Raw genomic sequence first — 14183 nt, 5'->3', positions numbered from 1 at the left:
TGCCTTAGTATTAGAAAATCTGGAAAGATTGGAACTTAAATAGAACTTGTGGAAAAGTTGAGGAGACTAGTTCCTATGTGCTTATTCAAGGAGTTACACTTCTGAATTAGGATAATTTCATCCAGCCATGGCTGGCTTCTTCAGAAGAATTTGAAGATGTCACAGTTAGTTTATCAATGATTGTTCAATAGTGGTAATTCTGACTCCCTCTTCCCTAGATATCTTAAGAAAACAGTAGCAGTTCTCGTATACAAATCTAAATTGTCTGTCATCTTTAGTTGTTGAGTCATCAAGAATTTGTTCAAAGAGAGTAAAGAATCTCTTTTTTTTACTTTGCTGGTTCTTTTAGGACTTGATCTGTGTCTCATATGAGATGGGTCAATTCAAATTGCCGGACTCCATCTGCCTTAATGTACAACATGTGGTTGCTTAAGTCTTATGAGTCTAATATTTGTTGTCAGATTCTTGGAGTACTGGATTATCATGTGGAACTCTCCATCAGTATGATTCACAACCTGCCTTCATATCTCATCATTCAATAAGCTACATGGCACAAACTGTAGAAGGAAATGAGCATGTGTGTCTTCAAGAAGGTGCAGCTTTGACATGAATAAGGTTTCACACTGCTGTGCTATATGTACATGTCTCACAAGATGGACTCACAATTATACAACTTTGAGGGCTTCTAATGTTGGACCTTAGATGCAGTTTTCTCTTTACCATATGCATTCTTTTTCTTCCTTTCTTAATTCTTTTTACTTAAAATGGTGTATCATCCTCGCTGGCTGTAGATGAAGCTTTGGCGCTATTATGTATAAATTACAATCAGCTTGAACTTGACCATTGTCAACAAATAAAATTTTGATGTGTTTGGAAAGATATGCTTTTCGAAGATAGAAATATCTCATAAAAATATTAATGGCGTGCAAAGGTTTCTAATATTAAAAGGCATGATTCAGCATATTAAACTTCTCCGCTACATAGGCAACTCATTCTATAATCTTATTCGGCTTCCGATGAATGAGTGGCTTTGGAGGCTCTAGCTTTTGTTTACTTTTGGGTAAACATTGGATAACGGAACATTATTGATGGGATTACAACCATCCCTCAAATCCTTTCCTAGCTATCAGTCTCACGCACATTCCACGTGCCCGGTTCAGAAAGTTTCTCGCCACCGTTCTCGCCAACTTTCCCCTCCGTTTAAAAGGAGGCGGCCAACGGGATGGAACGCTTGGCCAAACCCGGCAAACTTCATAAAACCACCGTTGAGCGGCTTTCCTCCTCTTTTCCCTTCTTATTAAATCCACAATAAATTTGCCCATTTTTGGCACCACTCTCTGATTAGATTCTCACCCCCTATCCAACCATACGAACACTATCTCAGCATTCATGCACTCAAATCTCACAATAAGGCCAAGGTGAAGTGCACCGCCTGATCCTTCGCGGCCCGCTGCTGGAGCCTCTTTACTCCACTTTCCATTTCAGCAATGCTTTCTCTCTTCAAATCCCTGATCCATCCAAATCTCTCCTCACCATCCTTCTTCTTCTTCTTCTTCTTCCCTGCTTTCAGTCCATCCATGGCTACTCCTGACTGGGCCTCGCTCATTCCAGACCTCCTCCACCGCATTTCTCAGAATCTCCTTCCATGCAGCTTTGATTACATCAATTTCCGCTCCACCTGCTCCGGCTGGCGCTCCGCCGCACCCCACGTCAAGTTTGCTCCGTTTCTTCTGTTCCCCTTCGACTCCGAGGCAGGCGGTTTCTCTTTCTACAGCCCCTCGGATGACAGGGTCTACTTCAAGCCCTTTCCAGAGGCCAGCTCCACCGTCTTCTGTGGCTCGTCCCACGGGTGGTTGGTCCTCATGGACGAGCTCGCTTCCATTTCTCTCCTGAATCCATTTACTCGTGCGCGAGTCCAGCTTCCACCTGGCGACGAGCAGCTCGCCTTGTCCTCGCTCAAGCACGTCTCAAAGGTCGGAAATCGCTGGTTCTCTCGGTCGGAGGATGGCACCGTCACCCTCCTCACGCTGACTGATATGCACCAAGTTTTCATCAAACAAGTCATTCTTTCGTCAGCTCCGAATTCGGGAGATGGTTTTATCGCCGTGGCGGCCCTTGCGCTGTCCACCCAAGTAGCCTTCTGCAGGAGAGGAGACCAGCGGTGGACTTTGCTCGAGACCACCCTGTCCTGCGACATCAAGTCCATCGCATTCCACAACGGACGCTTGTTTGCCATGGACTACGTCGGCAAAATTGCTGTTCTCGAAGTGGACTATTCCGCAGGGATGATCCCAATTGCATCGCTCCAGACGCCACCCTGCCTTTTTAACTGCAAGCTTGTGGAGTCGAAAGGGGATCTTCTGCTGGTTGGCCTTGCAATCCACCGTGTGGATGAAGAGAATCTCTATCTCGAGAGGGACTCCGAGATATATAAGTTTAATCCAGGAGTAGAGCCGGTATGGTCGAGGGTGGAAAGCATCGGTGACGAGACCTTGTTTTTGTCGCTCTATTTCAACTCGAATGTTGCTGGCAGTAGGCTTTCCAGGTGCAAGGGTAACTCTATTTACTACAGTGGGCCTATTTTTGTGGTCGATGAACCTACGGAACCTGGGGTTCACCATATGGAGGTGGTGGACTTGGCTAATGGCAGCTCAGAGATGGTGCCATGTCATAGGCCCTCGCAAAACTCTGAATTTGTTTCATGGTTCCAGCCCAATCTATACTTGGCAGAAGTTTGATTTGGGTGACATCCAAGCGTGTGCAGAGTCATATATCCAAGTTTGATTTCCTGGTTCTAATTGCTTTTATATCAAACCTCTTGAGGAATCCGTGGTTTCTCCCCACGAGCATGGGTTAAAAACTGCCTGCCTGTCCCCCGTGACATGAGTAGGGATTCAACCTTATCATAATGCAATACAATGAACTCAGAGAGTGCCTGTTTATGGATTGTCATGGCTGAAGCAAACCAATAAAAACAGGATGAAAGAGCTTTGAAAATGATACGCATCTCTTTGAAATGCCCCCCCCCAAAAAAAGAAAAAATCTTGGAACCCGTTCAAAATCTGTGGCATATCCACAAATGATACATTATAGATTACAATACCAAGAGTAAACAGATGATTAAAAAAAAAAAACGTAGAAGGGCACAAATTTGCCTAATTGACTAAGACCACCTCTTCTCCTGCAGACTTGGCTGCAACAACAGCTTCCAGTCTTCTCCATGCTAGCTCTCTTTGCTCTTCCAAGGTTTTGGCCTTTTCCACTTTCTCTGTGTACTGTCGTTGGCACTCTTCAAACAGTTCGCTGTCCATCTCCAGGAACATCTTACGGACATTTGCAGTCAAGCCATGAACTGCCTGATTCCAATGGCCCTGCATGTTCTTCTCCAGAGCTTCAAATATGATGGGAAAGATGATGCTACGGTTTTGGGCAATCAAGCTCACAATGTGATCATTGTTCCAGAGGAACAGGGCCCGTTCAGCAACCTGCCATTCATCTTTACCTTTAACACATATGCAAAAAATGTACAAAAGACACAACAAAGAACCAGCATTCATCTTGGAAGATCCAATTAGTTTGTTACAGATGCTGAAAATGTTCTGCACAATATTCGTACTGCTATCATTATGTGGCTCATTGTTAACTTCTATAATTGAAGCATTTGCATAGGAAAAATCTGCCAAACAAATGGCAAATTATATAAAACTCGGTACTATAGGAAACATATATGAATAGCAAGAAGGTATTCATGTTACAGTACAAGGAAGAAGATATTTCAGAAATGTAAAATTAGCAAAAAAGAGGAGCAGCAAAAGATCTATCTAATGCCCTATCCAAACCAGGGTATAAAAACAGAAGCTTATCAAAAAGCAAGAGCGTAAATAGACAATTGCAGAACTAAGTGCGCAACAGCAAGTGTGCAAAATATACACACTCTCCCAGTTTAAAAGAACCACTTCAAAATGGTGACACGACCATTAATTAGGGATGCGGCAAAAGGCATGTAGAAGTGCAAACAATGGCCACACACAAAGTATGGAAAATGTTTATGTTTCAAACGCCTGCTATGTCCAATTTTCCAATTATTTTTCATTTTACACCAAGGCCATGGGAAACTTCTCAATAAAGAGTATCATATCTAAGGCTGGAAATAGGCTCAGGCTGTCCCTGAGCCCATCAGGCTGGCCAATATTTCATTCAGGTGGCCAATATTTCATTCAAGTTTGGGCTGCTTATTCAAGAATTAGTATAAGAAAAAAAGGTTAACTGGACATGTTACTGAATATTATTCCATGCACAAACCAAAATCTATTTTAAAAGTTATAAAACTGAATTTGTGATTCACATATAAAACTAATATAAATACAACTCCATTCTTGATTGCTAAGTCATCTTTAGCTTCATAACAAAAATTGGTTATTAGACAATGGTTCATTTACAATGTTACCCAGTCTCATGCATGCATAATACAAATAATCAACTTATCACCATCTTGCCCAGTTGAAAGTCTCAGGAGTCCATAATATATAGTGTTTTAATAGCAATGTGAAGTAAGGAATGACTGCATCTGTATTTCACACAGATTATCCAAGGCCAAGTTCTAATAAAAGGAAAGGCTACCTCTGTGATTTTAAATACCTCCATCAGATTCTTCTGACCCTCTCCTCCATGGTTCAAACCCTTCACCTGTGTTTGGGAAATTGATGTTTGTAGCCAGTTGTTGCACTCATCCAAACCAAATCAAATTGTATCCATTCTAGTTTTCGGTGGAAGCACTCCTGCCCCTTAAGTAGTACTTGTTTTAAAATGCACACGAATGAGTCAAATTGTATGATATTACAAATGTTTCTACTTTAGGGGCATCATTGACTGCTCTTCTTGTCGGGAAAGTGCAGGTAAAGGTCTAAAAACATCCTAGTCAATGAAGGAGTCATATTTAGCATTGTCATGTCGTGTCCTTTCCTATATAAGGAGGAGAGGAGAGTTTAGCTTTTGGTGATAAGTATTGAATAATTTTTTCTCCCTGCTCTATTGAGCTCTTCTCTTCTTTGGCAAGGCACTCAAAAAAAAAAAAAAAAAAAGGAAAACAAATGAAGTGCCGACACTTTTAGTTGAGGTATGCAGGACATTCCATGTTTGGAGTGTTTGGAATGTTCTTCTTATTGTGTTGTATCCAAGTGTCAAAAAGCATTGGCGCTTCAGAAGTCCTTAAAACTAAAATATTCAAGTAACACAAAATATTTGACAGTAATGGCTAGCTTGGATATTTAACTGGTTGAATTGGAATTCAAACATTGGAGATGCCATTAGATCATTCGAATAGGCAAAGTCAACAAAACTATTGTTTTGTATCAAAATAAACTACATGGCTACTTTAACAACTACTATTGGTGCATTTTGTAAATAACCAAGGGGGAGCAAAATGTTAAGGTGAAAGGTTGGTGCATTATTGCAATGTATTCTTTTATTAACAATAATAAAAAATCACAAATTTTAGACCAACTTATAAAATAAAGAATAAAAAATTAACTAAGAATGACAATATTTAATTGAGTTATCTTGGCGTACATCGACATGTCAACTAACAAGATGACAAATTTTCTACAAATTATATGATAGCATTAATTGATCAAACATTAACCAGTCATCCATGAAACATGGCCAATAAATTAAGTCCATGCAACAACAAAAAAATCTGCTAAGCTATGAATGAGTGATACGATGTTGAAGATAAATAACTAAATCAAGAATTCTCGAAAGTTTTTAGTCATAACAAGTGCAAGGGCACAAGTGATAAAGATACAGGTTATAACCTACCTCGCCAAGCCACCAAATATCTCACCATGTCCAATACCAGATCAACCAGAAAGATAGTGCGAATTCAACCCACTAGGGGCACCTAGGTCTAAGCAACACAGCTGGATGATAATTGAGTGATCAAGTAGCACACAATGGCTGTTTAGGTCGATGAGAACTTGATGGAGTAGCCAGGGGCCTGCTTAAGCTAAGGTAGCTACCCGACAACCGAGCATCTAGCCTCTAAAGCATCAACACATATTGCCCTAACCAATGGACAACTAATCATTCTGCAAACAGCTTACATTATCAATCTATGTCTAGGAGGTGAATCCAACTCACTCTCATCAAGCCCATAAGAAGTTGTTGGACTTCACATTATGAAATTTTATTTCCTTAATTAAGCATGTACACAAGCAGATGTTGGAAACCATACATTATGCAGATCTTTATGCAATTTCAATCAGGGTGAAATCATATGACTACACTGAATACAAGATTACACAATACAAGGATATACAGCTTTTTATTGCACAACAACATATCAGAACAGCTGATGAGGACGTTATAGAATCTGCTCAACTCTTCATATCAAATCACAATGTCTTCATTTGTGTCAAATAAACAGATGCGAAAAAAAATATCTTCCATGTTTAAAGAACAACAGTATGATCAAAAGCTTAGCGCAACACTAGAAATCAGTTTTTGCTTTTTGTTCCTTTAAAAAGCCATAAATGTATCCAAATACTCTTTTTTTCTATATGACATGAAAAATATATCATTGATTTAAAACCAGGCAGAAGCAACCAATTTATGTATGGTAAAATTTACTTTAAAAAATAAACCTCAGGTAACAGATTGGGTCCCAACCTGGAAGTGAGAGCTATTGAGGCAGCGGGCGATTTGCTTGAACAGAGGAACCATGCATCGCTGGAACTCTGCAGGCTGCGTCGCCTCCAGAACCTCCTCCAATTCGCTGAGGAAAAGCACCTCCTTTTGGCAGTTGGTGACTGGCCAGTACTTCAACAACCCCCTGATGACCGTGTCCGCGAGCTTGTAGTCCTTCTCCACAAACTGGGTGATGCAGTAGGAGAGCTGCTGGTGGTACACGCCCATCGATTTCGGCTTGTGGAGCGGAATGAGAGCCCGGACGAGGAAAAGCTTGTGCTCCTCCTTCATCGGCAGGGCGAATCCATTGATGATGCTGCCGAGAATCTCGAGCAGCTCGCCGATCCCGCTGTGGTGCTCGGTCTCGAAGATGAAGCGGTAGAAGATGTTGTTGATGGCCTTGCGGATGAAGGGGCGGTGGACCATGAACTTGCCGTAGATGCGGTGGAGGATGGTCTTGAGGTACTCGCGCTCGCGGGGGTCCTCGGAGTCGAAGAGGTCGAGGAGGCGGAGGACGAAGGAGTGGTCGATGTAGCGCTTGGCGACCTTAGCGTCGATGTCGGGGGAGACGACGTAGCGGAGGAGGAGCTCGTAGACGAGCTGGAGATGGGGCCAGGCGGGGTCGAGGTAGGGGTCCTCCTCCTCCGGGTCGGCGATCTCGGAGCCGGTGTTCTCGTGGGACGCCGGCGGGAGGCAGCGGAAGATGTTGACGCCAATGGTGCGGACGAGCTCCTCTTGGACGGGCTCGGTGATGCGGCCGGAGCCGGACTGGATGAAGTCGACGAGCTCGAGGAGCGTCTGCCGCTTGGCCTCCTTCTCGCGGGCGGATTTGAGCGTGTCAGAGAAGTCGAAGACCACGGCGCAGATCTGGAGCTTGCGGAGGAAGAGGGCCTGGCGCTCGGGGACCGGGACGTCGCGGAATAGGGGAAGGGCCTCGATCTGGGGGGCAGCGGCACCGCCGGAGGAGGCCTGATGTTGGGAGTTAGCGCCCCCGCCCGGGACGGAGGAGGACAGGGTGGTGCGGGACGCGTGGTTGACGGTCACGTTGGAGGCGGAGACCACCGGGGCACCTCCGGCGCCGCCGCGATACCCTGCAGCGGTGGCGCCATAGGGCTCATTCGCGTCCGATTTGGGCACCTTGCGGTTCCCCCGCTTTATGATCTTGTTCAACATCTCGCTCCTTGCTCTCTCTCTCCCCCTCCCAATCCAAAACCCTAACCCTAGGTCTAGGGGGCAATCCAGGAAGAGGGATCGCCGGCGAACGAAACCCTAATTGGGGGAAGATCTCAGAAAGGATGGAGAGGCCATGGATCCGAGTGGAGGAGGAGGAGAAGGAGAGAGGAGGAAGAGCAATTGGGGTAATCCATAAAAATTAATTAATTTAAAATAAATGTACGTATCCTATAGATAATGATTAATGGATTAAAGAGACAGGAATTGGAGGGAGGAAAGGCCGCAAACAGAGAGAGAAGCGAAGCGAAGCGAAGAGAAGGGAAGGGAAGGTCGGATAGGGAAATCAGTGTAAATTTTCATTTTTAAAAGATTAAAAAAAAGAAAAGTGGGGATTAAGACTTAAAAATAGGAGATATCTGCAATTTTTTATGTGATTAAATTTGATGAAGGACTAGATTACAATATAATCTCGTTAATGTATGTATTAGAAAACGAGGGAGGAGGAGGCAGGCGTCATCACTCATTAACGTTGGGAATCGATTAGGATATAATGAAGACGATCATGGCTGTTGGCAAATAAAATGAGGAGATTTGTTGTTATAATAATAATGATAATGATGTTATGACCGTACAATTTTTGCATAAAATTTTTTAACATAAATTCCTTCCTAAATATTAAATTTAGCATGTCCAGCCTCCTAAAATTCATATTTACATATATACCCAATACAATATATATTTTACTATTCTATTTTTTTATTCTTTTATATATATGTATACCATCTAATTTTATTAAAAAATTTACGATTTCAAATTAGAATGATTAAAATATTTTTAATGAATAGATATACAAAATAAAATATTTACAAAAAATATTTTTTATTAAGATAAATATATATTTTTATTAATGGTGTTATAAAAATTGTTATATTAGAAATATTTATTGAAAAACGGTATTTAATTAGAATAAAATATAAATATAAATTTTAAAAAATATATTTACATAAATTTAAAATTTTAAAAGGATACTTATGTAAAATTATTATTATTTTTTTTAAAGAGTTAGGCTGGTTACTCGGGTATGGTATGATATTTCCGTGTCATTATTTTTTACTATCATTATAATCTCTTATGTTTTGTCGCTATTTCTGATCCAAGACCGTGATCGATGAAAATTTCCTTTCGGGTGAGGATTTGGACGGGAAAAAGGAATGGAAGTCTTGCGCTCCGGAGAAAGCCAGAAAGGAACTTTTGTATGGTACTCACGTGGAATTCACGTGAAAAGAAAAATGTCCGGTGCGTAGTCACGTTCATCAAAGAAAAAGGATCCTGGTTTGAGCTCGACGCAATCTAAAGCCTGAAATATCTAGCTCGAGCCCAACATGCTTCTTAGAACCCCGGCCTCAGATCAACTTGGCTGGACCCAATCAACCTAGCTGCAATAAAGAGAGATGATGGTCTGTGGGTTAGAGAAAGAAAGATGACTTGTCCGTGTTGGGGCCGATCCAATTGAAAATTTAAAGAACTGTCACATATGAATGACCCATCTACTTCTTAACTTGGGTCAAGGCTATCATTTGATGTATTACCCTTTGATACATATGTTAGAGATCTCCAAATTATATATATATTTTATGTATAAGTAGTTTAGAGGTATTAAGTTGTATCCAGCAGCTCAAGATCATCAATATAATATTTCAATTATATGATCTATACTTGATTGAATTTGACTGAAGATCCACATGGAATAGTTAAACCTACCCCTCTTTCTCTCTCCATGTGTGTGTATATATGTATATATATTAATATATGTATACATGTATATATATATATATATATATATGTGTGTGTGTGTGTGTGTACAGATGGTATGTATAATACCCTTTCAACTATATAAAAGCATTTTTGTAGTATGCGAAGATATAAAATAGAAACATCTCTATCTGTGAATAAAATTGTATTCAATGCTGGATTAAAATTGCATCGCAACAAACTCACCAATACTAAATATGTGAGTTAACAAAGGCAGCTTTCCCTTGCAAATGAAGCATAAATTTAGGCATTTCTTCATAAATTTAGTCGTCAAGTCAAATTTTGGCATAGCTTCATAAATTTCATAATTAGACGCATCATACTTGAGGGTATTAGTTTAAAAAATGTTTTCTAGGGATCTCCTCTGCAGGTAGATGGTGAAAGTGTAGATTTCTACGTACATTTCTCTCTTCTGGGCGGTTCATAAAACGTTGTTAGTTTTAACCCTAAAAAGAAAAGAAAAAAAACACTCGGTGGTCCTTCAAAAAGAGAGATAAAAAACCAATGATATAACTATCTCTCTCTCATCTCCTTTCTTTCATCCGGAGCAAAGCCAAAGGATACTTGGAGGGCATTTAAAATGAAGGGTCTCGTTTAATTAACATTTTCCATTCCCCGCACCCACACTCTCTCTATCTCATCTCTCTCCAAATTCTGTTCCTCCAAAACAACCAAAATAAATCAAAATGTTGATGAATTGTTTTTTCCTCAACGTGTATTTGCACTTGTTCGCTAGTAAATGATTCCTTCCAAAAGCACCACAACTTGGTTATGTGATCCATTTAGAAAAAGACACCAGATATTAATGCAAACCGAGAAGCTGCCATTTTGGTTGCTGTTTATGTTGCAACAATGGAATAAATGAGGCCATACAAGCCAATACTTGTGTATAAAACTTTGTAACATGACATCCGCCGTTTTATGTATGAGTGCACCTCTTATCGGGCCACTCATGTCTATAAAGAGGCAAACAGTGGGGCTGACTAGGTGGCATCCTTCGTGACTCAGCATTTTGGAGGTTTTATATGGGACAACCATACTTTGGTTCCGTCGTCTTTGTATTCTTTCATCTTTTTTGATCTTATGAACTGCACCCACATTCGTTGTGTGTGAGTCGTCGTTGTACAAAAAAAAAAAAAAAAGAAGCAAGATTAGATTCCACATAATTTTGTTGAGATGGTGTCTCCTAATTGGTCCCATTTTGGCACAGTATGCAGCATAACTTCATGTTTTGTTATATAGCTTTGTTCGTTGTTGATGAGATTAAATATTTCCAGACTTGGGATTTTCTTATAATTGCGGCCTTTACAATCTATCACCTGATCATTTGTGCCCAACTTGATCATTGATCACTTTAGCCTTCTACTCTTAGCACAACTGCTTTACCACTATTAGTAGTAGCATGGACCGTTTCCTACCACTTCTCGACCCTAGGATGCCAAAACCTCCTAATTTCCCACCCAAAAATGATTAAAAGTTGGCACTAGGACGAGCCACCGTAGTGGGGACCTTCTTGTTCCTGCCCCCGTTCCCTTATTTCTTCATGGCATTCCCTCAGCTCGCCATAAACATTCCCTCCCTCTATAAATTCCATCTCCTGTAGGTCTAGAGGTCCCTCTCACAGCTTAAAGACCACCGTAGCTTCCCTTCTTTCTTCTGCTCCTCCTGATAATGGATAAACAGGACTCCATCCTCTGTCTTAACCACTCTCTTCTTCTTATCCAATCATGCTCTATTAATCAGCCATAGCCAACTCTTGCCCATACTTGACAGCCAAAGGGAGGCTGAATCTGAAGGTTGCCCATTGATCCCTGAGTGGCCCTATTTGTTTGAAAATTTGCTTGGAGTGCTTGCCCACCAAAGGAGTGCTAGCTTGGCAAAGGATTAGCATCCCCTAGGCTGTTGGGCTTGCCGGAAGGTGGAGGAGTCTATCTTCTATGTACTTTTCAGCTGTCCAAATCTAGAAGTGCGCCTCGGCCTCCTCCGATCTGATATAGCAATGGACATCGACAGAGGATTTTCTAATCTTTCTGAAGAATTTCTCTCGGAGACCTGCCCTTGTAGAGAAGGGAATTAGGGCGGCCTATCTGACTTATCACTGCTGGCTAGATAGGAATGCCCGAGTTTTCGAGGATAGAGGAGTGCAACCGTGGCTGGTGGTGGACAAGGACATTCTTCATGTGGCGGAGGTCCTTGGCACCACTGCATCGTTGTCCCTTGGGATGGCTAAAAAAATATGGAGCTCTCATTCCGCTCTTGTAGCGTCCAGGACTATGCTCGTCTCTTGGGAGCCCTACCTCCTAATTTTTTCAGGTGAACTTCGACGACAACATCAGTGAGGAAGGGGACGGCGGTGCCGGATTTGTTATCAAAGATCAAGAGGCTAGATTTGTGGCAACTGGGGGCAGATGGATCTTCGATCAGATTATAGTCGGTGCCGGGGCTAGAGTTGCGTGGGAGGACGTCTCCTATGCGAGGCGAGTGCTGGACATGGACTGTATTGTCTTGGAGGGGGACTCAACCATGATGATCGAGTGGATACAGGATTTGGATCGTGCTTCAATGAGATACGGCTGATACATGGCATTCACAATCTTTTGGGTGAGTGCACCTCCCATTGAGCTACCCATATCTTCAGAGAGGCAAACAGCACGGCGGACTGGGTAGCATCCTTTGCGGCTCATCACTCTGAAGATTTTATTTGGGATAATCACATCTTGGTCCCATCTCCTATGTATTTTTTCTTTCTTTCTGACTTTATGGGCTGCACCCACACCCATTATGTGCAAGTCGCCGATCTACCAAAAAAAAAAAGTGGCAACTCTTTTACATACTTCATGTCGAATGGCATTGACCTGCTAAGCGTGGAGGAATGCAAGAGTTGGTACAAATCCTTCTTGCCGAACACTACTCTAGACTCCAGCGAGCTACGACTGGTGTACACCTGCCACAATGTGATCAATGGCTTCGCAGCAAAGCTAACGCAGGAGCTGGGGGTCGGCATATCTTCGATCAGGCCGCCGATGGGGCCGAGATCAGAGCCACTTAGAAGGGAGTCTCCTATGTGACACGAATGCTGAGTGCGGCTCGTATCATCCTTGAGAGGGACTCCGCCTCAGTGATCGAGGGGATCCAAGGTCTCGAGAGTGTTAATAGTAGGATGCGGTTGCTCTACGATATTCGCCGTTTTTTAGGTGAATGCATCTCCCATCGGACTACTCATGTTTATAGAGAAGCCAACAGTGCTGCGGATTGGGTGGCATTTGATGCAGCTTATTATTTTGGATATTTTATTTGGGAGGACCATGTCTCTGTTCTGTCTTCCTTGCAAGTTTTTCTACTTTCTAATTTTTTGAGCTGCATTCATCTCTATCGGGTGTAAAGAGGGCAAGGAAAAAAATAAAAATAAAAAAAAAGGGAAGAAAAGAGAAGAAAAGCAGCTAACGCGGGAGGAATCGAAAGCCATTGAGGTCATGGACGGGCTTGTCCATGCCCATGAGGAAAAGCGCGACCCCCTCACGCCACGTACAGTACTGAGTTTCTCGGCCTGAACAAATGGAACAGTCTCTGGGAACACTCCAACCAGGGGGAGGGGATAACTATCGGGGTGCTCGACTCCGGAATCACCCCCGCTCACTCTTCCTTCAAGGATGACGGCATGCCGGCGCCGCCTGTCAAGTGGCGGGGGCGCTATGAGCTGAGCGAGAACCGGTGGAACAACAAGCTCATCGGCGCAAGGTCGTAGGTGCGCGCGAAGACTCCAGTCGACGAGATCGGGCATGGCACCCACGCCGCCGGCACGGCCGCGGGGAACTTCGTCTACGACGCCGATGTCCTCGGCCAAGCCAAGGGCACAGCAGCTGGAATGGCACCTAAAGCTCACGTCGCCGCCTACCGAATCTGCGATGCCGAAGGATGCCCCGATGGCACCCGGAGTGGTCGCCTACCATGATCAAGTCGGCCAGATGACCACGGCTCTGCGGAGATTGTCGACGAAGACGATAACTGTAAATCGAACGGTGACGAATGTAGGGGAGCCCAACTCGGTTTACTCGGTGAAGGTGACGAAGGTGGTTGTCGCTCCAAACAAGCTTCAGTTTTCCAGCCTTAATGAAGTTTTACGGTTGAGATAAGCTTCAGCGGAGCCTCTCCTGGGAGCAACCAGGTTTTAGAAGGCAAACTGTCTTGGGTTTCAGACAAGCATGTCATGAGGAATCCCATGGCGGCTATCACCTGCCATTAAACTCCATGCTTGGCTCTACGTATGGTTATGTCTTGAAAATTTTTATTCCAGAAACGATGATGAAGTGTATGGTGCTCGTTAGAGCCCATGAGAAATAAAATGATGGTTATATAAGACCCAACAGAATTAGACTGGATTTTCCAAATATGCCTTTATTGGATTTTAATCCTTGCTAAAAGCTAGAGAGAGTCTATATTTTGGAAAATCCAAATATGGAGATCGTTGAAAGGAATATGTATTTTTTCTGACGGTAGGTTTAGAAGAATAGCCC

At 42.7% G+C, this 14183-nt stretch overlaps 2 protein-coding genes across 2 annotated transcripts; one reads left to right on the top strand and one right to left on the bottom strand.

The window, feature by feature from the left end:
- Positions 1-1388: 1388 nt before the first annotated feature.
- Positions 1389-2738, top strand: LOC103724220 (putative F-box protein At5g55150). Its single transcript, XM_008815416.5, has one exon. The coding sequence runs from the start codon at positions 1488-1490 to the stop codon at positions 2736-2738; it is 1251 nt and encodes a 416-aa protein (XP_008813638.5). The 5' UTR covers positions 1389-1487.
- Positions 2739-2919: 181 nt separating this feature from the next.
- On the bottom strand, positions 2920-8421 carry LOC103723319 (serine/threonine protein phosphatase 2A 57 kDa regulatory subunit B' beta isoform-like). Its single transcript, XM_008814209.6, has 2 exons — positions 6667-8421; positions 2920-3485 (listed from the first exon to the last, which is right to left on the bottom strand). The coding sequence occupies exons 1-2, from the start codon at positions 7855-7857 to the stop codon at positions 3156-3158; spliced, it is 1521 nt and encodes a 506-aa protein (XP_008812431.3). The 5' UTR covers positions 7858-8421; the 3' UTR covers positions 2920-3155.
- Positions 8422-14183: the final 5762 nt, after the last annotated feature.

Source organism: Phoenix dactylifera, chromosome 10 (genome assembly GCF_051530095.1).
Source record: "Phoenix dactylifera cultivar Ajwa chromosome 10, Ajwa_hap1_PhDact_Kaust_v1.1, whole genome shotgun sequence".
NCBI classification, from domain to species: Eukaryota; Viridiplantae; Streptophyta; class Magnoliopsida; order Arecales; family Arecaceae; genus Phoenix; species Phoenix dactylifera.
This window is presented reverse-complemented; position numbering and strand designations above follow the sequence as displayed.

Coding starts and splice junctions, on each gene's coding strand:
- LOC103723319 (XM_008814209.6), bottom strand. CDS start 7,857: ATGTTGAACAAGATCATAAAGCGGGGGAACCGCAAGGTGCCCAAATCG. Junction 3,486..6,666: donor TCAATAGCTCTCACTTCCAG/GTTGGGACCCAA, acceptor GATGAATGGCAG/GTTGCTGAACGGGCCCTGTT.
- LOC103724220 (XM_008815416.5), top strand. CDS start 1,488: ATGCTTTCTCTCTTCAAATCCCTGATCCATCCAAATCTCTCCTCACCA.